The sequence below is a fragment of the Chelon labrosus genome (assembly GCF_963514085.1).
Source record: "Chelon labrosus genome assembly, chromosome: 2".
NCBI classification, from domain to species: Eukaryota; Metazoa; Chordata; class Actinopteri; order Mugiliformes; family Mugilidae; genus Chelon; species Chelon labrosus.
Genome location: NC_140338.1, coordinates 15257482 through 15271620, shown reverse-complemented (window position 1 = coordinate 15271620; position 14139 = coordinate 15257482). Strand labels below are relative to the sequence as shown.

At 40.2% G+C, this 14139-nt stretch overlaps 1 protein-coding gene across 1 annotated transcript; it reads right to left on the bottom strand.

Annotated features, from left to right (window-relative positions):
• Positions 1 to 2163: 2163 nt before the first annotated feature.
• uchl1 (ubiquitin carboxyl-terminal esterase L1 (ubiquitin thiolesterase)) lies at positions 2164 to 7350 on the bottom strand. The gene is made up of 8 exons (XM_084573361.1): positions 7308 to 7350; positions 6765 to 6893; positions 6110 to 6251; positions 5724 to 5809; positions 5177 to 5224; positions 4790 to 4859; positions 4648 to 4706; positions 2164 to 3210 (listed from the first exon to the last, which is right to left on the bottom strand). The coding sequence occupies exons 1-8, from the start codon at positions 7317 to 7319 to the stop codon at positions 3127 to 3129; spliced, it is 630 nt and encodes a 209-aa protein (XP_084429487.1). The 5' UTR covers positions 7320 to 7350; the 3' UTR covers positions 2164 to 3126.
• Positions 7351 to 14139: the final 6789 nt, after the last annotated feature.

Genomic DNA, 14139 nt, shown 5'->3' with positions numbered 1-14139 from the left:
TGGCGCAGCTCTCCCCTGCGAAATGTGTGGCGCAGAGATGGAGGAAAAGCTTGTCGCGACCTAGACGCCGCACGGCACGAACCTTGCGCTAAAAATAACGAGTCTTGTCCGCTCGACCGCGCGACGCTGCCGCTGCTGTCCTCGGCCACCGCAGTTGCCGCGCATTTTAGGGGGACGTGAACGCGCAGGCAGGAATCTCTGCGGGGGAGGTCGAGAGAGATAGAAAAGAGACAGGAGAGAGAGAGAGAGGGCTGAGGGGGGGACTGCGAAAGATGTCCCGTTATTTCTCAGCTTCCATAGGTCAGCTGGAGGAGACAGGCTTCATACCTGAGCCATAGGAAGTGTTGCTGTGGCTTCTTCAAAACAGAGAGCAAAGAGCATTTAATCCGGGGAATCCATGAATGTTATGAATAGACCAGGGTCACAAACAGGCTCTAAATCTTGTTACACTTGGTCAGCAGCAAAATGAGTAACTTCACCTTCAAGCAGAGCCCTGAGACATGCAGTCAATCACTCTGTCATTGTCTGTCTCCCAGTTTAGATCTGGCAGCGTCCCATACGGGTGAATAAAAAATCATTTATCACATTTTTTTCTATTTCAGTAGAGAGTATTGACCTGAATGATGACGAGGCTGAGTTTGACTAGGTCAGAAGTTGTCCTACTGTCCTACTCAGGTGCACTGAATATATAAGTTTCCAGTTTCAAGAATCAGCTAGCTTCAGTAGTTCTCATACCGCTACACCGCATTCTTGAAAAACACTGCAAGAAAATATAGTAAAAATCACAATGATCCATAAAATAATTTATGATTTAGACGTGCAGGTATCTGATCATAGAATAAGTAATTTACCACTGCCGTTTTTATTCCTGACTTCCCCTCGTCATGGCAGCCATGGTACAGTATATGAGAATAGGTTTGCTTTGTTTACGTTTACAAGATCATCACAAACACCAGATAAACAGCACTGCATACCATCTCTGAATGTATATAGTAAGCCTGATTTTGATTCTAATAGCAACAAACTTATACATTTGTTTACAGCCATATACAGTCAAATTAACCGTGTATGTTCTCATCATTTGAGTATGTACTATAAGTCCCTTTCCGTGTTCCTAAATACAGTTGATCAAACTAACACCAACAGGCAGAGAGATAGCAAACCTAGAAACATGTGCCCCTACTGCTAATAAGTACCCAATGGGCAACCGTACTTGTGCACAAGGTACAAAGGAATAGGGGTCTGCAGCGTCCCCCCTACCAGGTTGCTGCTTCCCTACACTTCTTCATACTTCAAGTACAAGAAGTCTCAGCTAGACTCTCCTCAAAATGACCTTAGTGTTGAACTATAACTGCAGCCCAAGCATCTCTGACACATTCTTTATAGTAAACATTACAATCAAAACAAAATCAATAGCCTATAATCCAAGAGTGGCTTCGCAATCGTCAGAAACGCATCTAATCCGAGCTTCTGATAACTTTGTGAACTGGGATGTCGGATGTGACCTTTTCAAGTCGCAGGTCAAACCTTTAATTTTCTATGCGTGTCACTTTACCAAATCACCTGAGCAGAGAAAGACTAACAACCTAAAAATAGATGTGGCAGCAGCCCAGACGGCAGAGAGCTAACATAGCTACCTTTGTGCAGCCCGCTATTTCAGAGCGTCACAGAACACGCTGTCGCGCTCATTTTGGTCTTTATTATCTAAACAAGCGTCACGTCATTCTGGCCAGCACTGGGTACACCGCACGTTGTCTGCGTTTTCACAACACAGAGGAACGTCTTGGGTCAGTAACCACAGTGATGAGACAACCTATCGACCACTCTTCCACCCCTCATCCCGTTTCAGGCGGTTGGATGATAGCCAGTCGGGATGAGCTGTGAGAGCCTTGGGATGTTAATCACACCGTTTATCACATTGTGTACCAAAAAGTCTGACGCGGTTGCCAGCTGAGATGCTGACTGATGACCAGGGTAGAGGACTGGGTTTTATTGCAAGAGCTAGCTCCAAGCGGCAGTTAACGTTTGTCATAATAAGGCATGATAAAAACAACAAAAAAGAAAAGAACATGTATTTTCACCAGGAAATTCAACATCACTTGGGATAACTAATGCAGATTTGACTCACTCATGAGGACTTCTAGAAACAAACAGAGACACATATGAGTTTAATTGTTGCTTTATTGAATTCCCACAGCAGCATTACCAGTAAAACTACAGCAACACATGTTTTGGAAAGTGCAGAAAGATTAACAATTTGAACACCGCCTGGACGTACTAATCACCCTGCAATGCACAAGAACAATCCAACAGACAAACAGTCTTTATTTGGGTGGTCCCCTTCTTGAGTCTGGGATCTGTGTTAAACACTAATTGTATCCGACGGTTGATTGTTAACAAAAAAAATAAAGTGTTCAAACAAAGTGCGTTACTTTTCATTTCTCAGAACCGAATACAGAAGATGACTGTGATCCTCCCGTCATTTTCAGTTCAAACATCTCAAACAAAACCTCGGCTTGTTAGAAAAAACGTCATAATGACACCCAAGAACGCCACTCAAAAGGTTGCGAGCATAATCAGAACAATGGTTAAATTATTCCTACGGATACACTCCGGATTTTCTGAAGACTCAACGACTGAGCAACTAAAGGCATTGAGAGAAACAGGAAAACGTTTCTCCAAACAAGTTTTCACCTTCTGAGTCTTATTAAAGAGGCATTTAAGCATCATCTTTAGAGTTTGACACAGATGCACAAAAAAAAAAAAAAAAGTAGCGACAAAGACAAATACACAGATGCACACAAGCAGCGGTGAGATCGGCCTTAAGCTTGACAACTCTCACAGCTAAATTGTTTCACATAAAGCGTTCGGAACAAGCTTGTATCAGTTAGTGTTTACAGAACAAAAGGCTTTGATTGCGTACATGTGCTAATGCTAAAGAATGCTTTGTTCATGAGATGAGAGAGAGAGAGAGAGAAATGTGTGGAAACAGTATGTGCTCTATAGTGCATAGTGTCTGCAGATGTGTGTGCTCACAGGCCGCTCTGGGTGCCTGCTGATTGTGTTTGCCATGTGAATGCTCCAGGACGTTTAACATCTCGCTCGATTCGGTGACCTTCTGAACGTCTAGCTTTGACAAAGGGCCACCGCAGAGAAGCGGACTTCACCTTGCTCCCGCTCCACAAATCCACAACACACTTTGGCTGCGTCCTAGACACGAGTGGAAAGAAAACATTAGTCAACTCTTACGCTGAATGTTCATGTACACTCAAGTTTAATTAAATGATTCAAAACATTTTTTTTATATATTTTTTTAGCGGCAATCTTGAAGATCTTTTTCATTCTCTTTGATAGTACCTATAGAAAAAAAATGATAATCGTGTGTTTTAAATTAAATATATATTCGACTTTGCAGAGTAACAGTGTCAGTTGGCTGAATGATGGCTTCATCTACCGTCTCTGAAAAACAGGAATCACAGACATCCTGTTCTGTATACTGTGAATGCAAACCCTATCATGTCATTTCAGCTGTGGGTCACAGGCACAATCACTTGTTTCCTCATTTTGCAACAGATAACAGACATTTGAATAGAAATCTTCAATCAATTGTCATATTCACCTAGCTTGTAAGACAGTATGCAATATAGAGTATATTAAAATGGTGAGAACACGCCAAACCCTACGTTAAAAAACTACAGGCAACGAAGGCAATCTGTGTCTAGACCAGAGAGTAACACTTAAACACATTGTAAAGACTAAGGACAGCAGCCAGCTGGCACAGACATACGTTCTGAAGAAATAACCCCTCATAAGTGGCAGTAGACTGCATCGGTCAATCAAAAGAGGGTAATGGAAGAGCTCCTATTAGGTGGGAGGCTAGGAAGAGCTACAAACATTTGTACAGAGCTGGACTCTCTTGAATCGCGCTGATCACTTGGTCTACGGTTTATTCTAGATGATCATGTCGATGAGGAAATATTTGTGTATTTAAATGTTCAGATGAGATCAAGATGTAGAATGAGAAAAACGTTTCCGGTTGCCCTTTAAACTTTTTCATTTCGTTTAGTTTGGTCACGTCTGTTTTACCAGTTGTGAGGTACTGTGTTTTATAAGAGGTTGTTTTTCCAGAAACTTTTGGAAGATTGTTTTTAAACCAAGCTAAGGCTGCAGAATGTTTTTCCTAGAGATCACCTTGGGTCCTAATGAATTCCAAATATAAATTATAAAGTCAATTTTCTGACTTATTGGACCATTTCAGCTGGTTTCATTTTATGAGAACCCTTTTTCTAGTGGAGGATTTAAATAGATCTTCCTTGAAAACATCACAATGCACAAGGCTCGACTTATGCAGCACTGTAACTAAATGCGTACTTCACTCATTTTATGCTTATAGTTAAATAATTTATGCTACGTAATATTTAAAAATGTGCTTTGCAGGGCTCGGGGGAGTGGCAGCACAAGTGTAATTTGAAACATCCAGCAGGAAACTTAATATCGAAGGGTTTAATTTAAATCTATTGACTGAATAAAGAAACCCAAGACCAGCCACTCCCTATTCCAATTTAACACCATGACTCATCTCAGATGATGTGCATGAACGTGGCTCAAGGACTCCTCTTGAAGAAAAATGACCACGGTTGTACATACCGTTACGAAGGAATTCTCTGTGGTAGCTCCATGTTTTACTGCTCCATTCATTCTTCCATCTTAAATACAAATAAGATGGTTAGGAACGCACACATGTGAAAAGACAGACGAGGAAGGAGCGTACATGAGGACGCATGCTTACCCAATTCATAAAGTTGTCCGTTTACGTTGACAAAGGCAATAAAGTGAAAGTTGACTTTGTCAGCTTCTGGCTGTAAAAGTTGAGATAAGGAATTAATGTTAAGAACAAATAAGGTGAAACAAAAACTCTGGAAAGTAGATTGTTGTTCTCAGGAGTCTGAGAAGTGTAACTTTTATCTGGTAATTATTCAATATTCATCAGTGCAATTGGCAGCTTTATTCAGGTACTTGGAGATACGCTGCAACAGCACAAGACAGTGACAAAGCAGATGATTCAAAGCAGGTCAAACAAGCGTTGAATACACATGCGCCAAATTAAAATTTTTCTTAAAAGTGGAATAAGATGTGAGCCATTAGTAAATGTTGATATTGTGCTGAATTGTCTCACCCGACACTGGCCCTGCACTGCAACCTCATTATGGGCCTCATGGATTGCCTGGTGGTGAAAAAACAAAAATAAACCATGTCAGTTTAAATATGTTAAAACAGATGTAGAGACAAAGAACTGTAACATAGTAGGGTAAAGAAAATTTCTAGCAAAAGACTTACAATATCAGTTTCAGTGTTCAAGGCAACGAATGATTTCACAGTGTCTGGCGCCACCAAGTGGCTAAAACAAACATTGTCGTTATGCGACACCACCAAGCTTCTAGAAACTTAATCTGGTTATGAGTCAATATCCCTTTTGCACATTTTTTGGTAACTCTAAAGTATCCAATTTGTCAACTAAGACCACTGATAAGAGTGTATGCAGTCTTACATATTATAAAAGGCAAGTTCTGACTGGAGCTTATCAAAGACGCATTGTCAACCGTTGTTAGAAACAGCTTAAAGTATAAAGTATATAGTATAAAAGAACAGAAACAACATAAATGTAATAATTTCAGTTCAGATTTAACAATGTGTGACTGTGTGTGTGTGTGAGACCATCTTACCTTGTTCTTCTCAAGATGTTTGGCACGGTCATCGGGAGACATGTTTGCTGTCTCATCTAGAAATTTCTTCAGGGCAGAGCCGCTATCTGCGAACACCAGCATTGGGTTAATCAGCAATAAACGGGTCATTCATTCATTCATGCCATCTCAAGTCACAACCTGCCCCAAACAAACAACTGTATGATTAATTCTGACTGGCTAATAAAAGCAGAAGTAACAACAGTAGTCATTTGTGTATCAGTTCTTACAACTTCTTTTGTTCCCATACACTTAACATACTTTCTATTCCAAAGAGAAAGCTATACTACGCATAGACAGTCCGCGCCTTAATAGCGGTCAATATACATTTTCTGATTTTTGCCAGTGCCCACTTCCGTTGCACTCACCAAAAGTCAATTTGCCGTTATTGTTGGCCACAGCGTGCAGCAGGGCGATGGTGCCACAGGAATTGACCGCAGTCTGCTTCAGGAAATAGACCTCCGTGCCTCCGACAACCTTGTCGGCCTGCTGAGCTCTGAAAGACTCGTGCTGGCGTGCACGCAGACAAACACAAGCACAATGAGAGAGAGAGCATAAGCAAACAATGCGCAGCCAACTCTTAAAATGTGTGCATGAATTAAGAACACAAGTAGAGATTATTTCTTGTGTCACGTATAAGGTAGAAGCAGAAGAGAAAATCTGTAGTTACATCCACCTGATCATGAGGGAATAATGATAATGAAATCTATTTTTAGTTTGTATTATAGTATATTTTGGCCCTTGGCCCCTTGTAATAAAGTGTAGCTCCCTGGGTCACAACAGAAGGCCTCCAGTTTAATGACTATAGCAGAATAAATAACTGGCCCACACACACTGGTAAGAAAGAAAAGCTGATTCACTTCCTGCCAACCATCCCAAGTAGTCTCTAGCCTGCCCATTTAAATAACCCCACAGCTTTTTTCTTTCTCCATCCATGCCCTGCCTGCATCTCAGGGTCACCCCACCCTCATCCCCTTCTCTTCCAGGAAGTAGCCACCCTATTATTATTATTATTATTATTACCTGTTGCGTCAGGGGGAAGAGCAGCATCAAGGCACAGCACGGTTTGGGGACGTCGGAGAGTTGCTCAACCTCCAGACCCAGCACGTCAACGAAACGCCAGCTTTCCCCCACGCCGAGCTTGCTCATCATCTGAAACACAAAGCGAGGGGAGCAGCTAGAACACTGCTCTGGATGGCTACCAAGCAACTGAACAACTGGGCATCGAGTAAAAAAACAAAAGCTGCCCTCTGAGGATGTTCAAAGATGCTGCGTTGTGCTGGACCAGTCAGACCACACCCTTTAGCCCAGACACTGGGGGGTGGGGGAGCAGCTCTGGGAAGGATGCTGCCGCTCATTAAAATAACATAAACGCTTCTCCTTTCAATATTAAGACTTCCACATACACAATTACCAATACCGCCGTAACTCCTGTTCGTGAGGCCCTGCTTACATGTGTATTGTTCGCCTCGGTAGCGCTTTGACTAAATGTAAAACTTACCGACAGTTGAATCAAACGGTTACCGACATGTCGCCATTACTCGGCGGCTAACGTTTGATACCCACCTTGTTCAGCATCTGAAAAATAAAACGACATAAACAGAGATAATAGGGTGAGTCTGGTGCTGGCGAAAGCGTTCAGGTGTATGTGAATTAGTTACTGCCCCACCCCCCCACACCTCGGGGTTGATCTCCATCGGGGTCCACTCCATTTTTGCAGTGTTTTGGCAGTGACTCGGCAAGTTCAACAGTACCTGACCTCGGCGTCGTCTCAGAGTCCAACGGCTTTCAGTTGGAGCTAAACGAGCGCACGCGGATTTTTATATTGCCGATCATACCACTCGCCGCCAGACGCGGGGGTGTGCTCAGATCAAATAACCGTCGGTTACACGGATTTAACCGATTTCCTGGGAAATAGGAAACACACTCAAACTTTGTAATCCACAAGCTTCGCTATCAGCCACGGAAGGACAACCTAGAAGTAAATAAAATCCTTTTTAAAAAAAATAAAATAGATTAAGTGACACCGCAAAATACGTAGTCATTCTGGTTAAACCACGCTCTTTCCAGAAAGGAAGACGTAGCGTATCAATCACGCCATGTCAACAATGATTCAGATTTGTGCTGAATTTGCACAACTGGCCACCTAACTACAAATTACACTCCTGTACATTGCACGGATAGGTGATCTGTTTCAGCAACAATGCTACTGGTGTCCCTTTTGTCTTGAATGTTTTCTTGTGTGTGTGAGTTACACAGCATAACTTTATTGCTTATGCTGCAGTGCAACATTACCAGACAGCATGTGATGCAGCAAATGGAAATTGTTTTTCAAGTCCATAATTGAAGTTTGCTAGAAGCCACTGGAAAAGATTAGCAGTAACATATGGCACTGGTGTTGGTGTCCATGATTTGTGTATTACATCCATCGTCAAGGAAACAAAGTCTTACTGTTGTTATCACATAAACATTAAAAAAAAAACTTGGTGTGTAGTACTGATAGATAGATTATGCAAATATATTACAAAATGTAATGATAGTTTTTACTTATGATATAAGAGGCCGTTTACACTTTACAGTTTACAGACAGACAGTTCATTATTAATAGGAATGCATCATGATTTAATATTCCTACACTAAAGCCTTCTTCATGTTGAGTTTAAGTTAAGAAGGATGCTGATTTAGATGTATGATTTAAATGTGGAGGATGTTGTCTGTGGTGCTGGATTGAATTAAACACTAAATTGTTTCTGTTATGAAGCCTAGCCCACTCCATTATGAAAACATAGCTGAATTAACAGCTCTCAGCTCATAACATTAATGAAGACAAGATTTAGTGCAGGACTCTTATATTGGAATGCATTCATTTTCATTAATGCAGCAAATGAACTGCTTTTAAATAAATCATAAACAATTGTTTTGATAAGGAACTAAATATTATACTATCTTGTTTTTAATTTTTAGTGTGTGTAAGGTTTTCTCTTCACACGTAGAGTGTGCATGTCAGGCCTGCCCTGGGATGCTTGTTAAACCGCGGACAGAAGAGTTTTAAACGACCGTTATACCTTGTAAGACATTAATCACAAGTGCTTCAGATATCAGTTGCCAAATGGGAACTGTTCCCAGGGTGCTGGCTAGATTTGATCTCCTGTTTTCCTGTTTTTTCTGCACCTCTTATAGTTCACACTGAAGTGTAAGAATAAGCACCTGCCAGTGTTGATTGTACACGCTGGTACACGTTGGTGTGGGTGAGAGTAAGCCAATAAAGTTTGTGAAATTGCCACATGAGTAAATCAATGTCTTGTGTGCATGTAAACCCGCCCTTGTCTTTTTAAAGGCAGTTTGTGGCTCTTCGTTAGCCCATCCACTTGGTGGCACTATTATCTGCAGCTCAAAGTATTTGACATGAACGTCCATGTCACATGCAACTGCACTGGCTTTCAGAAAATGACAGGACATTTATTTCAAATATATTTCCTGAACTTTATGTTTTGTTACACTATGTTATATTTTTTTTACACTGAGCACTCAGCGCATGCCTGATATTCCTAGAAAAAATGATCCTGTCGACAATTCACAAGGTTTTCATTTTGAAAATGTGTTATTATTAAACTATGTTATAATTACATTTACAAGGGGTGTGTCATGCATCCTATTAGACAGTAAGTCAAGGGGCATTCCTGCTAAATTTAGCTGTTTAACATCAGCAGCATGTAAGTTAATTCAGTCATGTCTTTCCTGTTAAAAGAAGCGCCTGTTGACTTCAAAATGCACAAGCCGTTCCAGCTAGAATTAGATTCAAAAATGATATTCTCTCTGATCCACTTGCAATAGCTAATGCTTTTAATCAGCATTTCGCTTCCATCTGCAAAACCCAGTCTCCTAATTTCAACTACTCAATCTCAAATATGGCTCAATACTCTGATAGGCCTACCTCTTTTTCCTTTTCAACTATCAGTCCTATCGATGTACAGAGAGCTATATCTGAACTGAAGACAGGCAGTGGTAGAGACCTAGATGGTCTGGAAACCAAGTTTATCAAGGTCGCTTCTGACATACTGTCATATCCACTATCTGATTTATTTAATCAATCTTTAACCACTTGTGAGGTCCCAGTAAGATGGAAATGTGCTAGGGTAACCCCAATCCATAAAGGAGGTGATCCACTTGACCCTAACAATTACAGACCCATCTCTATTATTAGTAGTGTGGCAAAAGTTTTCGAAAAGTTAATATTTAATCAATTATATAATTATATTAATATGTCTTCTATTTTGTCTCAACATCAATCAGGTTTCAGACCTAAATTTTCCACCATAACTGCCTTATTAAAGTTCACCAATGATGTATCATCATCCTTGGATGATAATATGTCTACTGGAGCGATTTTTATAGACTTAACCAAAGCTTTTGATCTTGTTAATCATTATATTCTTTTAGATAAACTTCATGCTATTGGGCTTTTTAAACAAGCTCTTCTTTGGTTCAGCTCCTATTTACATTTTCGACAACAGTGTGTCCTTTTTCAGGGTAGTTTATCTGGCCTTGCCATTATGGAAAAGGGAGTCCCTCAAGGATCTTCGTTAGGGCCTCTCCTATTCTCGCTCTTTATCAATGACCTTCCCCAAGTCTGCTCAGATTGTTCTATTCACTTATACGCTGATGACACAGCGATTTACAATTCTGACTCTAATATTTCTAAGATACAGAACACTCTCCAGACAGATTTTGATTCTATTCAAAAATGGTTTCAAAGTAATGACCTGCTATTGAATAAAAAGAAATCATACTGTATGCTTTTCCCAACTAGATCTGCTACCGTTAAACAAACAAACTTGTCAATTAGCTTTTTAGATGGCACTGTTCTTAGTAGAGTTGATGAATTCAAATACTTGGGCTTTTGGCTTGATTCTCAACTCTCCTATAAAACCCACATCAATCATACCACAAGAAAGCTGAATTGTAATATAAGGATGCTGTATCGTTTTAATAACTGTTTTACACAGCAGATCAGGTTGAGAATTGTGAAGCAATTATTATTTCCAGTTATAGACTATGCTGATGTAGTATACCAGAACACCACTGAGACCTGTCTTAAACCTTTGACTGTTGTCTTTAATAGCATGTGCAGATTTGTGTTGAAATGTTCATACAGGACGCATCACTGTATCCTATATGATTCACTGAATATTCTGTCACCTAATGCCAGGAGACAGTTTCACAGGTTCCAGCTCATTTTTAAGTGTATACATCTTAGTTATCCACTCTACCTGCAACAATATCTAATACCTTACCATACAAACTATAGTTTAAGGCACACCGAACATTTATCATTTACAGTACCTCATATCTCCAAAGAAAGCGGCAGGCGTTCATTTAAGTACAAGGCTCCCTTTGATTGGAATAGCCTGCCTGGGACTCTAAGATCAATTACATCTTTGAGTCGCTTCAAGACATCTCTGTTCACATATCTGAAAGTAAATAACAGTTGTAAATGTTTTCATTAGCTCTTTAGTGTGTCTTTGATTTGTCAATATGCTTTTTTTATAGATATGTGAGCGTATGCATCTATATTAATGTATGTGTATGTAGGTACTGTGCGCATGTACATATGTGTCTTTATGTATATACATGTGGATATGTCTATGCTTGTACGTTTGTATTTCGCATAATATTGTTTTGATTGTTTTGATTAATTTTAATATTAAAATTATCAGGGAACGGGAGCTGTTGGGGGTAGGGGAAGGGGGCTGTATGTGAATGAATGTGTATGCTGTACTGTATTGTATTGAGGTGCCCTGTCCTTGTACTATTGTGTTCTGAATTGAGGACCCTCTCGAAAATGAGATGACACATCTCAAGAGGCACTCCTCTTTAAATAAATTAAAAAAAAAAAAAAAAGTGTTGCACTGCTGCTACACCACACATGTGTTGATTCGTGCAGGATGGCTGTTTTCAGATGTGAAGATAGATGACTCAGTGTGTTTGAGCGATAGAAAGATAGAGATTATTAGGTATGTGTGAACTTGTCTTTCTGGCTTGTCTATATTTATTGGTGAGTTTAAAAAGGAAGCAACAGTGAGACAGTAATAGAAGAAGGGAGAATAACCTTTTGCATATCTGGCTTTGTTGATCCGGTCACAGGAAATTAATTTGGTTACACTCTGGAGGCAACATTTGACTTGTTGTCACAATGAAAATCTTTGCTCTTCTTGTTTGATTGTGAAGAATCTTGACCCCATTTCTTTTTTATCCACAGCTGGTAGAAGCAGCACATGCTCACATCTAGGCTTTTATATATGATCACTGTAGTCGTCAGAGGATAAGAAAAACCCAGTATACACATAAACACAATCCTAGAGTTCACAGGCAACAGTTTGACACCTGTGCACGCCTGCATGTTCATCCCAGCACAGTTTGTTGAGATTAACGGCGTGCCTCCTTCACCAGCAGGTTGGGGATGCAGCACAGAGGTGTATTTCTGTCTCTTTATTCAAAATATGTACTGATAGACGTGCATGCGCTTAATTTGATGCTATCAAACGCCCTAATTCGTCATGTCTAATTACAGCATTGCCAGTATCCTATCTTAAAGTCTTTGACCACATCACTGGGTAACAGCACTAAGTTGTCATTGCAAAACCTGAAAATGATATTAGATTTTAAAGCAAAAACAACTATGGACAACGGTGGCCTGCCAAATCCATGTAAGAAAGTTGTTTGAGCCCTGGAGCGGCTCTTGATGAGGCTGTTCATCGACAAACATTTCAGACTGTGGCGTGTGGTGTGACTGTGTTCCTGTCTCCTCTGCTCCCTTGAATAAATGTTTAAAGTCTGCTGAAAAAAGACAGATGTTATTTTACCACGAAAGTTAAACTTTGTATGGTGATTAGTAATGTAAATTGGTAGGGCTCAAACAGACTCACAAAGTACAAGTAAGTGTTTACTGAACATAGCTCAACATAATAAAACTCTAATTACAGCAGAGTTAAAAGCTTTCAGTCACATAATCAATCTTCCTCCAATCACCTTTTCTGCCATTTAGTGTCAGAAAAGGGTAATAACCATTACAGGACACAACCTGATGTGTATGCAAATTTGAAACCTGTTGGATGCTTTCATACTCATCTGCCGAGCGGGGTAAAATTCCCCTGTGATCACCTTATCAGATAATTTCAGACAAGTCCTGACATTAGACAAAACAGAACCCAATCAAACAAAGGAAACAGAAATGTTATGTTCCGTGCATTAGTTTATTCAAGAAAATGAATCATTTGTTCATATCTGTAAGGTGCAGAAGTAAGTGAACCCCTTGATTTCAGTACCTGGTGTGACCACCTTGTGCAGCAACAACAGCAACTAAACGTCTCTGTAACTACTGCTCAGTCGTCTACAGCGGATGGGAGGAATCGTAGCCCATTCTTCGGTACAGAACCTTTTCATGTTCTGAGATGATGGTGGGTTTACTCACATCAACTGTTTGCTTCAGGTTTAGTCAAGGCCAGGACTTTGATTTAGTCATTCCAAAACATTAATTATGTTCTTCTTGAGACAGTCTTTACTAGAACGATTTGTGAGCTTGGCTTCGTTTGTCTTGTTGCGTGACAGAGTTTCTCTTAAGTTTCAGTTCCTGGATAGATGTCCTGATGTTTTCTTTTATAATTCGCTGCCATAATTCAGAATTCACTGGCCCATCATCAGTGTTGACAAACTGTCCTGGCACAGATGCAGCAAAACAGACCCACGCACAACCACTCCCATGCTTCAAGGATGAGATGAGGTTCTGATACTGGAATACAGTCATGTCCAGATATGAGCCTTTCATTTCAACCAAACGATTATACTTTGGTCTCTTTTGTGCTCAAAACATTTTCCCAACAGTCTTCTGACGTGTCCACATGATGCTGATCAAAGTGCAGATGGGCACTCTTCCATGCACACCATGGTTTGCTCGGCGTTCTCCTGATCGTAATCTGTCTGACTGTGGAGTTGTGGATTCCAAACTCTTTAGAGATGCTTTTCCAGCTGGATGATCAGCAGCAAAATCTTCTTTTAGGTCCTCAGAAAGCTCCTCTGTCCGTGCCATCGTACACGTTCGCAAAGATGTGTTGTGAAGATCAGACAGGAACAAATCTCTCTCTATTTTTTTCTGAGTCTCACCTCACAAATATGTAATATTGGCTCATTTTTCCTGAATAAATAAATACAAAGGTATAATATTTCTGTTTCATGTGTTTGACTGGGTTCTCTTTGTCTACTGTCAGGACTCGTGTGAAAGTCCACCGATGTTTTGAGTCATTTTATGCAGAAATGTAGGGGTGCAAAAATGTTGAAGCAGAACTGTACACTGACAAAAAGTATTTTTTTTTCATTAAACTGCAGTTTTCAAGATTAAAAT